The sequence below is a fragment of the Microcebus murinus genome, chromosome 5 (genome assembly GCF_040939455.1).
Source record: "Microcebus murinus isolate Inina chromosome 5, M.murinus_Inina_mat1.0, whole genome shotgun sequence".
In the NCBI taxonomy this organism is placed as follows: domain Eukaryota; kingdom Metazoa; phylum Chordata; class Mammalia; order Primates; family Cheirogaleidae; genus Microcebus; species Microcebus murinus.
Genome location: NC_134108.1, coordinates 108,766,339 through 108,781,296, shown reverse-complemented (window position 1 = coordinate 108,781,296; position 14,958 = coordinate 108,766,339). Strand labels below are relative to the sequence as shown.

The 14,958-nt window shown below is 39.8% G+C and overlaps 1 protein-coding gene across 4 annotated transcripts in view; it reads left to right on the top strand.

Annotated features, from left to right (window-relative positions):
* Nucleotides 1–14,958, top strand: part of ANKS1A (ankyrin repeat and sterile alpha motif domain containing 1A) — a 189,187-nt gene that overhangs the window by 91,610 nt on the left and 82,619 nt on the right. For all 4 annotated transcript variants that reach the window (XM_012746750.3, XM_012746757.3, XM_012746749.3 and 1 more), the window contains 2 exons: nt 4,351–4,443; nt 9,977–10,097. In XM_012746750.3, the coding sequence (XP_012602204.2) occupies nt 4,351–4,443; nt 9,977–10,097 (214 nt within the window). The remainder of the gene's footprint in view (nt 1–4,350; nt 4,444–9,976; nt 10,098–14,958) is intronic.

The window sequence follows — 14,958 nt, the reverse complement described above, 5'->3', positions numbered from 1 at the left end:
GAAATGATTTCCTGTCTATTCCAAGGACACACTCACCATCCATTTGCCCTTGAGGAACTGGAGGGCAGGTTGTATATTCAGCAGAGTTGTAGCAAGGCTTAAGCAGATACTGTATTTATTACTTTCTGGTGTTCTGGCTTTATCCAATTATAACGGCCTCTGGCCGTTGCGCTAATAGGATGAGAACAACTCTGAGTTTTTCCTTCTCAAGGCCCACCTTCCCATCTTACTGCTTCTTTCTCTAGAACAGATGCTCCTCACCTTCCAGTGGGATTACATCCCAGTAAACCCATCATTAAGTTGAAAATATCATAAGTCAAAAATGCATTTAATGCCAGAGATGCAGGTTGAAATCACACATGAAAAAAATGCATTTCATGCATCCCACCTACTGAACATCGTAGCTTACTTAGCCTTGCCTACCTTAAATGTGCTCAAAACACATTAGCCTTGGGCAAAATGAGCTAATACAAAGCCTATTTTATAATAAAGTATTGGCTGTCTCACATGTATTATTGAATACTATACTGAAGGTGAAAAACAGAATGGTTGTGTGGACACTGGAAGTATGGTTTCTATTGAATGTGTATCACTTTTGTACCATCGTAAAGTTGAAAAATTGTAAGTCAAACCTTCCTAAGTCAGGGACCATCTGTACTTGCTTTACCTTCCAGTCTTATACGTTGTCCTACAGACTCCTGCCCTGTCTTCTTCCCCAGGGTAATGCTGTGAGTCTAGACCTCAGTCACTGATCCCACTGACCTGCCTTCCTGCAGTGCCAGGCATGATTATTTCAGGTTTTATGCACTTCCCCTTAGCTAAACTCTGTTTAGCTGACCCCATTGCTGACCCAGTGCTGACCCCATCTTGGGACATATTTTCAGGTATATGTTATTTCTTCGTGAAGAGGCTGGCCTTTCCTTTTTCGTCTGAATCTGGCTTGTGACCGTTTTGATGATCTTTTGGCTATTGGGTCATTCTTGGTCTTTTTAGGTGTGCCTGGGGAGTGGCTGATGACTCTTGGAGTGTTCTTTTTTTTTTTAGGCTCATTACCCTACCCTGCTCTGCCCTGAAATGGTCTCAACATTTTAGTATGGATCTTGGAAAGGCCCACAGTCTACTTATAGCCCACCAGAGTGGGTGTTATTAAGCACTGTGACAAAACTTCTCATGAATAGTGAAAGCAAGTACCTATGCCAAGCACCACTAGCATAGTGCTTCTATAGATAGAGATAGTTTTTGTCACTTCTTTCACTGTTAGGCACAAATGATTTAAGCAAACCCAGCTGTGGAGGAAAGCTTTGCTTTAATGGATATTTACAGGTGATGTCCGTTAGGGGGAGCTGGAGCCTTTGCAAAAAGCAGCTCAGGGTTGCTGTTAACTGAGTTCCTGTGATTGATTTACACAAGTCTCTTTGTTCCATCCCACTCTAGGAATCAGCCTCCTATGGGCTTGCTAAGTAGAAACGGATGGGTATTGGGATGCATGCTTTGCCATTTTTACTTGTGTGGGTTGTGGCTGTGCTGTTTTCCCGGTCCTTGGTAATTAGCTATGGCCAAGGGACTGTTCTACATCTTAGTAAACATAGTGGATGGTGAAAATCATCTGCTCTGTACTTCCAGGCCCCTAGTCCAAAGTTTTCACACTAGAAAAAAAAGAGGCTTCATGGGTACTTCTGTTTGCTGCCTGTGTCCCTGGTGATCACTTCTTCCATTAAAAGGCTTTAATATTGTTCTTTCTAGGCCTTTTTAGCCTTGAGAAAGTTCCTAGAATGGGTCTTTTTTTGTTGTGGTGGTTCATTTTGTTTTTCTTCAGCTACTGCATTCCCAAGGTTGGCTTATTGGTGAAGGATATGAGCCCACTCATTTTGCTGTTCTCTTCCTTACAAGGTACCACTGGGACCAGGTTCCTGCACTTTCAAAGCAAAGAAGGGTGGGGAAAGTGGAACTTAATGGGAAATCTGATTATAAATAGTTTTGTTTGGCTTGGACATACAAACCTGTTTTGAAGCTGTTGGCATTGGGCACCCACCCAGTTTCAGGGACTATGGGAATGACCAACTTATTAAGATAGAATACTGAACAGTGAAGCATGTTTTGAGAGAGAGATCTTGGATGCTAAAATGCTAACTGTGATAGCTCCTGAAACATCTTTCTTTGTAGATTTCCCTGGGCTCTTACATAACTCAGCATTCACCTATTCCCTGGCTTTCTGAAATATTCCTGTTTTAGCAGCATGGTAAACTAACCTACAAGCCAGGGAATGAGCCTACAGACCACCTTGTTTCTGGCCCCTGTTCCCTTTGGCAGGAACACTGATTATCAAACATGACCAGGGCTTTAGAATATAAATGCTGCTAAAGGTACTGCAGGTGTAATGGCAAAGCTCTCTTCAGCTTTTAGCAGGTTTCTTTCTCCAAGATCATTCTGTGTATTCCTGAAATTGTTTGCCTATGATCTATTAATAATGAGTCCAGTGTCTCCTTTTCAGTGAGTTTCTTGCTCTGGGGCAGGGGTTGGCAAACTATAGTCAGGAGCAGATACTCGTTTTTATAAATAAAGTTGTTGTTTTTTTAACATAGCCACACTCATTCATTTACACATCTGTGGCTAGTTTTGTAGTACAATGGCAAAGTTGACTGCAAAACCTAAAATATTTATTACTATGTGGCCTTTTTTGACACAATCAATAGAGCAAATAGACAACCTACAGAATGGGAGAAAATATTTGCATACTATACATCCGATAAAGGGCTGATAACCAGAGTCTACAAAGAACTCAAGAAAATCAGCAAGAAAAAAATCAAACAAACACATTAAAAAGTGGGCAAAAGTCACGAAGAGCAACTTTCCAAAAGAAGACAGACTAATGGCCAACAAACACATGAAAACATACTCAACATCTTTAATCATCAAGGAAAGGCAAATCAAAACCACAATGAGATATCACCTGACTCCAGTGAGAATGGCTTCTATCAAAAAGCCCAAAACAATAGATTTTGGTGAGGATGCAGAGAGAAAGTACATTTTTACCCTGTTGGTACGACTGCAAACTAGTACAATCTCTATGTAAAGTAGTATGGAGATACCTCAAAGAATTAAAAGTAGATCTACCATTTTATCCAGCAGTCCCACTACTAGGTATTTGCCCTAAGGAATAAAAAGACATTTTATTAAAAAGAAACTTGCACTCAAATGTTTATAGCAGCACAGTTCACAATTGCAAAGATACAGAAACAACCCAAGTGCCCATCAATACATGAGTGGATTAATAAAATGTGGTATATGTATACCATCAAGTACTACTCATTTTTAATACTCAGTATTAAAAAACAATGGTGATCTAGTGTCTTTTGTAACAGTATGGATGGAACTGGAGATGATTCTTCTTAGTGAAGTGTGACAGGAATGGAAAAACAAACACCATGTGTTTTCAATACTAAATTGGAACTAATTGATCAACACTTATGTACGCCTATGGCAGTAAAACTCAAGGAAAATCAAGTAGGTGGGACGGAGGGGTGGGTATATTCACTCCTAATGGATACAGTGCAGACTAACTAGGTGAAGGGCACACTTACAACTTTGACTCAAACTGTACAAAAGCAAATTATGTAACCAAAACGTGTACCCCTGTAAAGTACTGACATAAAAAAAAATACCGTATGGCCTTTTAAGAAAAAGCTTGCCAGTCTCTGCTTAAGGGCAGACAACTGAAAATGTTCCTTTTTAAAATGGGCTTAGATGAAATAGGATTTTCATATACTAATGATATATAATGCTTATTATTGAAGGAGATGACCAAGGATAAGAGATAAGTTTTGAGCATGTTGCTAGTAAATGGGGATAGACCTGTATCAGAGCATTAAAGTTCGACCAGGAATAGATGTTTTTGTCCTTGATTACTTTCCTCATTATTTCCTCAAACCTTTGGTTCGTTAGAACTATTTCACAAGTTGATTCTTTTGATCTTGTGTTTCCTCTTTTTAGAGAGTACTGAACATTGAGCCACTGATTTTCCTATACTAAAGTTTTATGTATTTGTGAAGGACATTTTCTAATAAGGCAGTTATGTGTTTTCAGTGCTGGCGTTTCTCACTGTGGTCTAGGATGTGAAAGAGGTGTTTATGATCTCTACTGCAGACATCAAAAACCATGGAGCATGCTAATTGAATTGTATATGTGTGCAGAGTTCTCCATCTGTTCAGAGACTAAACTTTGATTTTAGTGTCTCAGGGGAGTTCTTTACATTATTCTTTTCATTTCCAAGGGCTAAGATAAGGGTAAGCCAAAAAGTTAGATGCTTAAAAAAAGAGATAATAGAAATACCTATTTTTTTCTCTTCTCCAGAGGGAACGTCCACCGCCTCCAGCAAAGCCACCACCTGATGAAGAGGAGGAAGACCGAATAGATAAGAAGTATTTTCCCTTGACAGCTTCTGAGGTAGAGGGTTGAGGGTTTATTCCCATCACTGAAATTTGAGTTAGTTGGAAAGTGCATTGATGTGTGCTTAAAGAAGACTTTGCTTTCTCATTTTCTTATCACCCCTTTGGATTGTAAATTTGTATTGTATGTATTAGTAATCTGGAACAAGACCTTCAAACTCAAATACTAAACAAAGAATTTTAATATAGCTCTCTAGCAGATAAGCCAATTATTGATCTACCATACCACATGGAAAGTGAAACATGCACATTTTCTCCTGGCTCCAATAAGCTGAACAGTCTCACTTTTTGCTTTTATACCTATGTTGTCTTTTTTTGTTTGTTTTTTGAGACAGATTTTTGCTATGTTACCCAGGCTGGCCTTGAGCTTCTGGCCTCAAGAGATCCTCCACCTCAGCATCCTGAATAGCTGAGATTACGAGCATGCACCACCAAGCCCACTCTACCTGTGTTGTCTCTAGATTCAAGATACGGAATTTCCCCGATCCCTATACTCTAGACTGTGCCACATTAGCAGGTTTTGGTGGTTCTGCCCCAAATGTTTTAGTTCTGTTTTTGCATTTTCTCTGTTCATTTCACATGAACACACTATACCAGAACAAATGTGGATTGAGTCATGAAGACTCAGAAAAGAAATAAGAATTGTATGGGATGGACAAGTAGGAAGATTCAAGAAGGTTATTTGAAAAGAATAGTCTACGTTTTAAAAAAGAAATGTTATAGGCCGGGCGCTGTGGCTCACGCCTGTAATCCTAGCTCTTGGGAGGCCGAGGCGGGCGGATTGCTCAAGGTCAGGAGTTCAAAACCAGCCTGAGCAAGAGCGAGACCCCGTCTCTACTATAAATAGAAAGAAATTAATTGGCCAACTGATATATATATATAAAAATTAGCCGGGCATGGTGGCGCATGCCTGTAGTCCCAGCTACTCGGGAGGCTGAGGCAGAAGGATCACTCAAGCCCAGGAGATTGAGGTTGCTGTGAGCTAGGCTGACGCCACGGCACTCACTCTAGCCTGGACAACAAAGTGAGACTCTGTCTCAAAAAAAAAAAAAAAAAAGATATCATGGGACAAATAACTCAATCACTTAAGTGTGTGAAGAAAATTGTTTTCATTGATCCCCCTTTTTGTCTTCAAAATGCTCTTTTAACACTTCCTGCTGTTCAGAGAATATATTTATGGAATATTTATTCAAAATATTATAGAATTTTAATAGTCATTTTGTAGCTCATTCAATGGCCTATTGTTTTCTAATTTAAAAAACAGCTGATATAAACCAGTTAATTAAGTCTTATCACTTTATCCCTAGAAGTCATAGTTAACAATTTTTTACAGTATTGCCATGGATCATCAAGATAGGTTCTTTTACTCAATATAAACACAATGGAACCAGAAGGACAGCTTTAGTTTAACAAAATATATTTATGAGGAAGCCATTTTTAAAATGTAAAAGTCATTGTTGGAGATAGGGGAAGATATCTGTGCTAGGTACAAATTCTGTCCTTATTTATTCTATCCCTTAATTATAAGTACTTATTGTTTCAGCTGAGGGTCTCTAGCATTGCAGTCTCTTATTATTACCTCTGAGTAATAATACATTTCGGTAGATACAAGTGCATGTAGTAAATCCCTATACCTTTTTATATAAATATAAGTTTGCTTCCTTACTTTCTTTTTTACAAGGATAAGCTTAGTAATATGAAGTATATTCAGTTAGGGCTATGTCTCTATGAATGCCTTGTGCTACCTCTTTAACAAATACTTGAATTAAAATTCCTAGTACCCAAGGATAGGGGCAAGGCTCTTAAAGAAATACTGGATTGTACTCAGGACTTTCTATTCTCCTAAGACTTTCTAAAGCGTACAATTTGGCAATAACACAGTGTCAAGAGGTGGGGGTAGGGGTGGAGGAAGAAATCTCTGTATTACTCTTCTAGATGGGAGAGTCTGTCTGAGATACATTTTCTAGAACTTGCTTCTGAATAGCCTGGAATTCTGGATCAGTTGGACCAGCAGCGTTGGTATTTGGAAGACGGTGAGAGCCCTGAGTTTGCTTATTTACTGGTGATTATAGGTACATGAATGTAGAGGTAATAAGGCCTGGGTCATTATCCTTTTAATGATCTAGGCATATTTTGTTCATATGCTATAGTTTGAATGGATAAATTTTCTGTAAAAGTGTACTGATTTTTTTTTCTTTTTAACTCTGTGGTCTTTCACCATCTTTTCTTATACTCTCAAAACTTTAATATCCTAAACCTCATCTCTCAGGAGATACAGGCTTCATTAAACTTAGGCTTTTTTTTAGCAAGCAATCTGCCCCAATGTTTTTATCCCTATTCCTGAGGCTTGTCTTTGTCACGTGACCTATAGAAACCCATAGAAACCTTTAGGGGAAGCTGGAGGGAGCATGCCTGGCTCTAGAAGAGCTTTTCAGAGAAACGACCTGATCATGAAACTGGCTTTAAAAAATTAGACACGTGCACTCACACATGCTATTTAGATGTTTTTGTCCCGCCGAATGGGCTGCCAGCTGCATCGGGACTGCAGTCTTCTCTCTGTTCAGATGTTCATGTGCTGGATGTTCATGGCGATTGCAGCTGCTGTGGTATCTCTTCCCGGAAAGCTGCCCACACTCCAACTGGACATTCCATTGGTCCCAGTTAGGTGGTGACTGCTCATAGCTTTTCTCTGCAGCAGAAATGTTGCTTTCCACATAGCAAAAAACATATATTTTGGCTTTGATTTACTGCCAGCCCTGGAGGAAAGGGGAAAAAAGATTAAGGAGTAATTTAGTAAAGAGCAGAATCCTTTCTGTTGAAAATCACTTATTGCCATATTCACTATGACATAGCGCTTCCTGAGTGGGAGCTGGGATGGCTCAAAGAAAAGCAGTTTATTGCTTTATTGTGAGATTTTAATCCAATAGCTGGTAGGGGCAAGCACCAAGAAGAAAAGATCACCCTACGTCTCATCTGGGTATTAGCAGGGACTCTCATCAAACATCTGAAGGAGGGAAAGGGTTCTAAATTGGATGCAGAAAAAAACAAAAGGTAAAACAAATGAGGCCAATAGGGTGCAGAATCAGGGGAGTTGCGTTTTATGGTGGTGGCTCTGTGAGAAGCTCTCGGGGAACCTTGGGCAAGCCTCTGGACCTCTCTGTGAAGCAGTGTTGTCATCTGCAAATGAAAGGGCTGGAACCAGGTGCTCTCTAGCTGTGACTGTGCTGGTTAGGGTCTCTTCCAGCTCTGATATTTGATGATTCTCTGCTTCCATTTTCCTGCACAAGAGCCAGACACAGAGCGAACACAGGTCCAGTAGGCCTGATTTTCCAGATGGGAGTCATCAGCCCTTGAGAAGAAAGGATATTATAGGCTGGGCATCCAGGCTGTCAATTACCTCTCAGGGATGCATGCCTGGGGCTACATGAGAGCTCTTGCTGTGTGCAGAACACTCCCCTAGTCAGATTTCCAGGGCGTTGCATAAATGATAGCTATGGGCATGTAAACCTGCAGAACACAAATTCCTGTCTGTAAAGCCAGTGGTATTAAGTTGACACAGTGTGAACTGCCTAATGGTCCCTCTTTTCCCCCTTAATTGTGTTCCTGAAGAGGCCAGGAATAAGTAATAGGGGCAAATGGCTTATTGTAATGAAATAGCTTTTAGCTTCCAGGTAGCTTGCAGTAAGTAGAGGTTCCTGCTGTGCTTAGCAGAATTTTGGAAAGAGACTATGCTTTTCTGCCTTTAGTGTGGCAGCCTTGTTAACAAACAGGAGCTGCAGTTTCTCTTTAGTCTGAGGCTGCTACAGTCCTTGTCTCATTAGGCCATAACACAGCGAGCTCTGCCTCGAAGAAGCAAAACCCTGGTGAATCACAAACTTGATGCATTTCCAGTGAGCTGTGGGATGTGTCAGTGTGGGAGGAGGTTTCTGTGTATGCCACAGAATCACATTTATAGGGTTCCATTCATTATTTGTTAGGTGGAATTGGGAATTCCTCTCACTCCCCCACCCTCTTATTCATAATACATTACTCGTAGCCAAATTGCTCAAAAAGATCTTGTGCTTTAGTTTGCTCTTCTCATAGCTTAGAATTAATGCTAACTTATTCCTTTCTACCCAGAAACACATTGGACTCTTAGGACAGCTGCACCAGAATGACCCTCTAAAGCAAGGATCTCCGTTCTCTCTTTCAGTAGGGCTGTGGCATTATCCATGCTGTTTCTAGCTTGGTTCGAGGGAAAGCATGGCTATTCTGGTACTATGACTAGCTGTGGCCACCAGGCCCTCAGGTGACCAAAGCCTGATAGTTGTCAGGAGTAGGAGGCAGTTTGGGCTCAGTTATTTCATCAGAGACAGCTGGCTGCCTGGATTAGGGATTTCTCAGTGGACAGAGCTGTTTTTTCCTTACTGAAATTCAAACTTTCTAGCTACTTGACTCTTCAGAGCAGAGATTGGTAAAAGTAATTTAAAACCATTATTATCATAAATGTGGTAGAAAGCCAGCTTTTGAGAAATCATTCCCTATAACCCCCAGGACCTCTGAAGAAAGGCTCACAAAAATAGAAATGGACTTATAGACTACTTGGTTCCTAGTAAATGTCGAACATTGAGGGTCATTCATTTTGGTTCCTCCTTAGGAAAGTGGGAAGGAGTCCAGCCTTCGGATAGTATATGTGCATATTAGGAAGGAAATGTGGAGAAGGCTGGCCTTTATGATGGAGCATGGCTAAAAGCTGCTCAGGAGGCATTATCCACAGAAAAGAGATCATGTAGACCAGCTGTCCCCAACCTTTTTGGCACCAGGGACCAGTTTTATGGTCAATTGGACAATTTTTCCAATATGGACAATTTTTCCATGGTTTTGGGGATGGTTCAAGCACATTACATTTACTGTGCAGTCAAACCTCTCTGCTAATGATAATCTGTATTTGCAGCTGCTCCCCAGCACTGGCATCACCGCCTCAGCTCCACCTCAGATCATCAGGCAGCAGATTCTCATAAGGAGCACAACCTAGATCCCTCGTGTGTGTAGTTGACAGTAGGGCTCGCACTCCTATGAGAATGTAATGCTGCTGCTGATCTGACAGGAGGCGGAGCTCAGGCGGTGATGCGAGCCATAGGGAGCAGCTGTAAATACAGATGAAGCCCCCCCCTGCTGTGAGGCCCAGTTCTTAACAGGTCACAACTGGTAACAGTCTGTGGCCTGGGGTTTGGGGACCACAGATGTAGACCACTGTGGACATGGGAGAAGCAAGAGAAGGAAGGATCTTGGGTTTTACTTACAATTTTTAACAAATAAAGTGAGGCAGAGAAAGGGGAGCATTATGTTCAAAGGCCATTGAGATTTGAGGTACAGGTGTATATCCAGAAAGGCAGTTGTGACTTTATGTGACACTTGAGTTATTCACCTTCTCTTCCCTGCCTCCCTTCCTCTCAGTTGAAAAAGGAACCAGTAATCTCAAATTTGTTCAACACCACCTATCTTACTTTGAGCCATGTGCACTAGATGGACTGGGTGCTTCTCTCTCTTAGGTTCTGGCCGTGAGACCCAAGATTCAGGGGAGTGCGGCCAGGGAAGAGGATGAGCACCCTTATGAGCTGTTGCTAACGGCAGAGACAAAGAAGCTGGTATCAGTGGATGGAAAAACAAAAGGTACATTCCCCTCAACTCCTCAGCAGAAACAGTTCCAAGGGGATTTTGAAAGGATGTGATCTTGGGCGGAAGGGGAGGATGATGTAGCAACGATGTTCCTTGGGTGGGGGAAGTGCATTACGGCTTTTGTTTTCGATGCCTGAACTGTATGCCCTGGGTTGGAGTTGGCCGCCATCTCCATCACAAGAAGCAAGGAACAGGTTAGATGAGACAAGGTGGTAACTGTGGGAGGAGAGACCGCCAGTGCTGTGGCAGAGATTGACTTGGGGTCTCAAATCATAAACTCTTGAGCTAATGCTGTGGAAAAATAAGCCCAACAAGTCAGTCCCTTTGGGTTCAGGCTGACAGCACAGACTCTGCTTTTGAGTCCTGACCTCAGAGTGAGAGACTCCTGGGGAGGGGCCGTGATTGGCTGCCACCCCGTAACTAGAGTGCTCTGTCGCCTTGGCCTACTTTCATTGCCTCTGCAAAATTCAGTTTCCTCTGTGAGGGAGTGAGTGCTGCAGTACTGAGATCCAGCCCATCGATGTAAATGTAGGCACGACAGAGGTGAGTGTGCACTGCTGGAGAATTTGTGTCACCCTCGTTCACCTAAGGAAGAACAAGAAGGGGAAATGCAATTCCCATTGCGGTTTTAAGGAACTCTTGTGGCTTTTCCCAGCTCTCTATAACTTGCAGGTAATGGGTCCTTTGTGGGGTATTAATGCCTCCGTTCAACCCTACGACAGTCCGTGGTTCAGGTAAGAATGGGGGATGAGGTGTTTTCCTTTGAAATACCCTTTGCTAGACCTGTCAGAGGGTAGGGGTGTCAAGACGTATGCATACATGTATGACATTAATGCTTCTATTTAAAAGGTTTTCTTTTCTGTCATGCAGAAACTTTGTGGTCATTTTCATTGTAGTGTTTTTGTTTTATTTTGTATTTTATGGTTTCCATTTGGAGCTGTTAAAAAAGTTATAATTTAGAGATGGCAAAAGTTACCCTTTTTTTGTATACAGTTCTGTGAGTTTTAACAAATACAGTTGTATAACTGCTACCATAATCAAAATACAGAATAGTTTCATTACACAAAAAAAATTTTCCATGTCTCTTTGTGGTCAGCCCCTCACCCTTCCCTCATCCTTGGCAACCACTGCTGTGATGTCTGGACTAATTGTTTTGCTTTTTCCTGAATGTCATATAAATGGAATCACACAGTCTGTAGGCTAGGGACTCTGGCCCCTTTCACTTAGCATAGTGCATTTGAAACTCATCCATGTTGTTACATATACCCTTAATTTGTTCCTTTTCATTGCCGAATATTATCCGACTGTATGGATGTACCTCAGTTTATCCCTTCCCTAGATGAGGGGCATTTGGGTCATTTACAGTTTTTGGCAATTACAAATAAAGCTACTATCAACATTCACGTACAGGCAAGGCTTTTGTGTGAACATAAGTTTTCATTTCACTTGGATGTTATACCTAGGAATGGGATGGCTGGGCCCTAGGAAATATATGTTTAACTTTATAAGAAACCACCAAACCATTTTTCAGAGTGGTTGTACCATTTCACATTCCCATAATACTACTTCAGTTGCTATGCATTCTCCTCAGCGCTTAATATTGTCAGGTTTAAAAAATTTTAGCCATTCTAATGGGTGTATAGTGATATCTTACTAATGGATTTGATTTGTATTTCCCTAATTACTGATGATTTTAGCATCAGTTAATGTGATTATTTGCTATCCTTCTATCTAAGGAAATGTCTGTTTAAATCTTTTGCTTATTTTAAAAAATTACTTTGTTTTCTGATTAAGTTATGAATTCTTTATATATTTTTGATCAAATTCTTTACCAGATATGTAATTTTCTCCCAGTTTGTGACCTGTCTTTTTATTCCCTTAACAATGTCTTTTTAAGAGCAAAGGTTCTTAATTTTGATAAAATTCAGTTTATCCTTTTTTTTAATGGATAAGGTCACAAATATTTTTATTTTATAGCTTTAGTTTTACATTTAGATCTATGATCCATTTTGAGTTAATTTTTGTATATGATGTGAGGTATAGATCAAGATTCTTCTTTTTTACATATGGATATCCAATTGTTTCAACACTATTTGTTGAAAAGACTGTCTTTTCTCCATTGAATTGCCTTGGCAAATTTGTTATTCTTTTTTCAGAGTTGTTTTAGATGGTCTAGTTCCATTGTCTTTCAAATTTAGATTTAGCTTGTTGATTTTTACAAAAAGTCCCGCTGGGATTTTGATTAGGATTGCATTGAATCTATATAGTAGTTTGGGAAAAATTGATAACTGTATTCAATCTTCCAGTCAGGTTGGTAGATTTTTAATTAAAACATTTAATTAAAAATGGGTGGAATAGAAGACCAATGCTCTCTCCAGTCATGTGATAATAAATCATACTGAAATTAACCCTTAAAGAACAAGCAATTAATTTAATGCTCTGAAAATGGTTTTTAGTGAGGAGAGAATCTTTAGCATCATGGAGCGAGATTCCAATTCTTTCTCTTTCAGAGGTTTCATCTGGAACTACTACAAGATAGCTGGCTCAACTTTTGGAAGAAAGAAAAGGGGAAAGTCAGACAAACTTCATAAATGGGGCTGGTCTCCTTGGCTGCCAACTGCCCTTGATAGGGATTTTCTCTCCCCAGGTCTAGATATCTTCAGATTAAGAAGGGAACTACCAAGGAAGCCTTAGGACCTCACATCTGATCCTCCTTTGCTTTGGTTTCTTCCAGCTCTGCAGTATTGGGCTGAGTGTTGCTAGTAGATGGTGTAGGAAGCAGATTTAATTGAACCACAGCCTGTGAGGTGAGCCTGTCTCCAGGCTTGCTGCTTGGATCACTCAAAGAGCTTTCAGACAAAGGGACTGAGATATTAAATATGAAAATGGGCTCTGCCAGTTGCTCAGAAGCCCTGCCTGGCCTGGCAGCCTGGCAAGAAAAGCTGGCTTGGAAGAATGCCTGCCAGGGTTGGTAAAAGTGAGGTACAACAGCAGACCACATTGTGGGTTAGTAAATACTAAATCTTTTCGGCTTGTCCGTTAATGTCATTATCTTATGCAGCTTTTATGAATTAATTGATTAGTGTTCCAAAGGCCTTGTTCATGAGACTTCCTGAGCTTTTAACCCCTCTTTAATATAATTCACGAAACTACATTGTGAGGGGTAAGATGGGAGATTTTCTAAATTACATTTTTAAATTCTGTTAGAATATGCTCACTGAAAAGAAAAAAGCATTCGGACTTACAAAAGTGAATATAAATATGATGCTAAGGTTCTTCTCACCTCCCTGCTACTCAGTTGTAGAAGTAACCATTTTGAAAGTGTGATGTATGCTTTAGGGCCATTTGCTGTCTTGGTACACAAGTGACTATGTGAAATTCTTTTGTTTGTATTTAACCTAACAAGGGATCATATTTTAGAAACTGTATAACAAACTTGTTTTTTGTATTTACCTTGTCTATAGATCATGGATACAATTTTGTCTTGATTCTTAAAATCTACTTACTCTTTTTTAATGACTGTTAAATATCCCATAACTCATTTTTCTATTCTCCATTTGATGGATATTTGTCTCCAAGATTTCTCTGTTATGAATTGTGCTGCTGTGGACATTCTATACACATGTTCCTATATGCTTACAAGAGTAATTCTCTAAAAGAGATTGATAGAAAGTAGAGTTAGCAGGTTAGAGTGTATGTGCATGTTTAGATCTAATTGGTGGAGCTAATTGCCTTCTCTTAATGATGAAAGAGCACCCTCTTCATACCTTCACCTACAGCATGTGCTTTCACTATTTAATGTTTCACACCAGGACAAGCAAAAAAAGTGTCTTTTGAGATTACCATTTGCCTAATCTAGTGAAATTGAGCATTTTATCTTATTGATTAGTGCTATATATTTAGTCTCTGAGTTAGCTATCTTTTTTCTTTCTATTTTTCCAAATAGAAATTAATAGTACTGGAAATACTTTTTATAAATACCTATAATATTTGGCTGAAGGGGTACTCAGGAAAGTTTATATCTTAAAGTCATTTGTTAAAAAAACAAGAAAGATTAAAACTTAACCAAAGGAAAGTAGCAGAGAGTACTTAATGAGAGATTATTAAGGGATTATTAAAGAGATAAAAGCAGACAGTATACTTCATATATTTTACGGTATGCATGTCATACTTTATGGTTTACTTTATGATTAACATGTTAAAGAAAGAAGAGCAGATATAATGAAGTAAAGAAACTGAAAGAGACTTGATCATTAAAATGAAAATGTGTTTTTTTAAAAAAGATTTCCTACAGTTCTAATCAAGGGAAGAGAACAAAACCGCTACATGTAGGAATGATATAAGTATAACCAAAAATTCAGAGATTTTTATAAATTAATAGTAAGAGATAAACTTTATAAACTGGGAGAGTTTTTGGTCCTTTATAATGACTGGTTGGAGTGGGTTGCTGCTGGCATTTAGTGCCTGCTGACCAGGAATGCTAAGCATCCTGTGCTATGCAGAACAGTCTTTCATAGGGAAGAATTTTCCCACCCAGAAAGGCCATTTGTGCCTGTACAAATGACAAAAACTGACAGAAGTAGAAAGCTTTAATAGATCCATGAAGTAGAGAGCCCATCCGCTTCAAAAAGACACTAAGCCCACTTAATTTTGTGATAGTTTTATTCAACTGGGTATTCCTGTTACTTAAATGGTTTCAAATACAGAAAAAGTCTTCTGAAGTCATTACACAGGACAGGCGTAACTGAGAGCAGTGTTTCCTGTTTTGCGTAGCATGGTCATCTATTTCTGTTCAGGGTGGGTCTCTGCTCACTGGACACTCTGGACGTATTACCATTCAGAGAAACAGTGGACA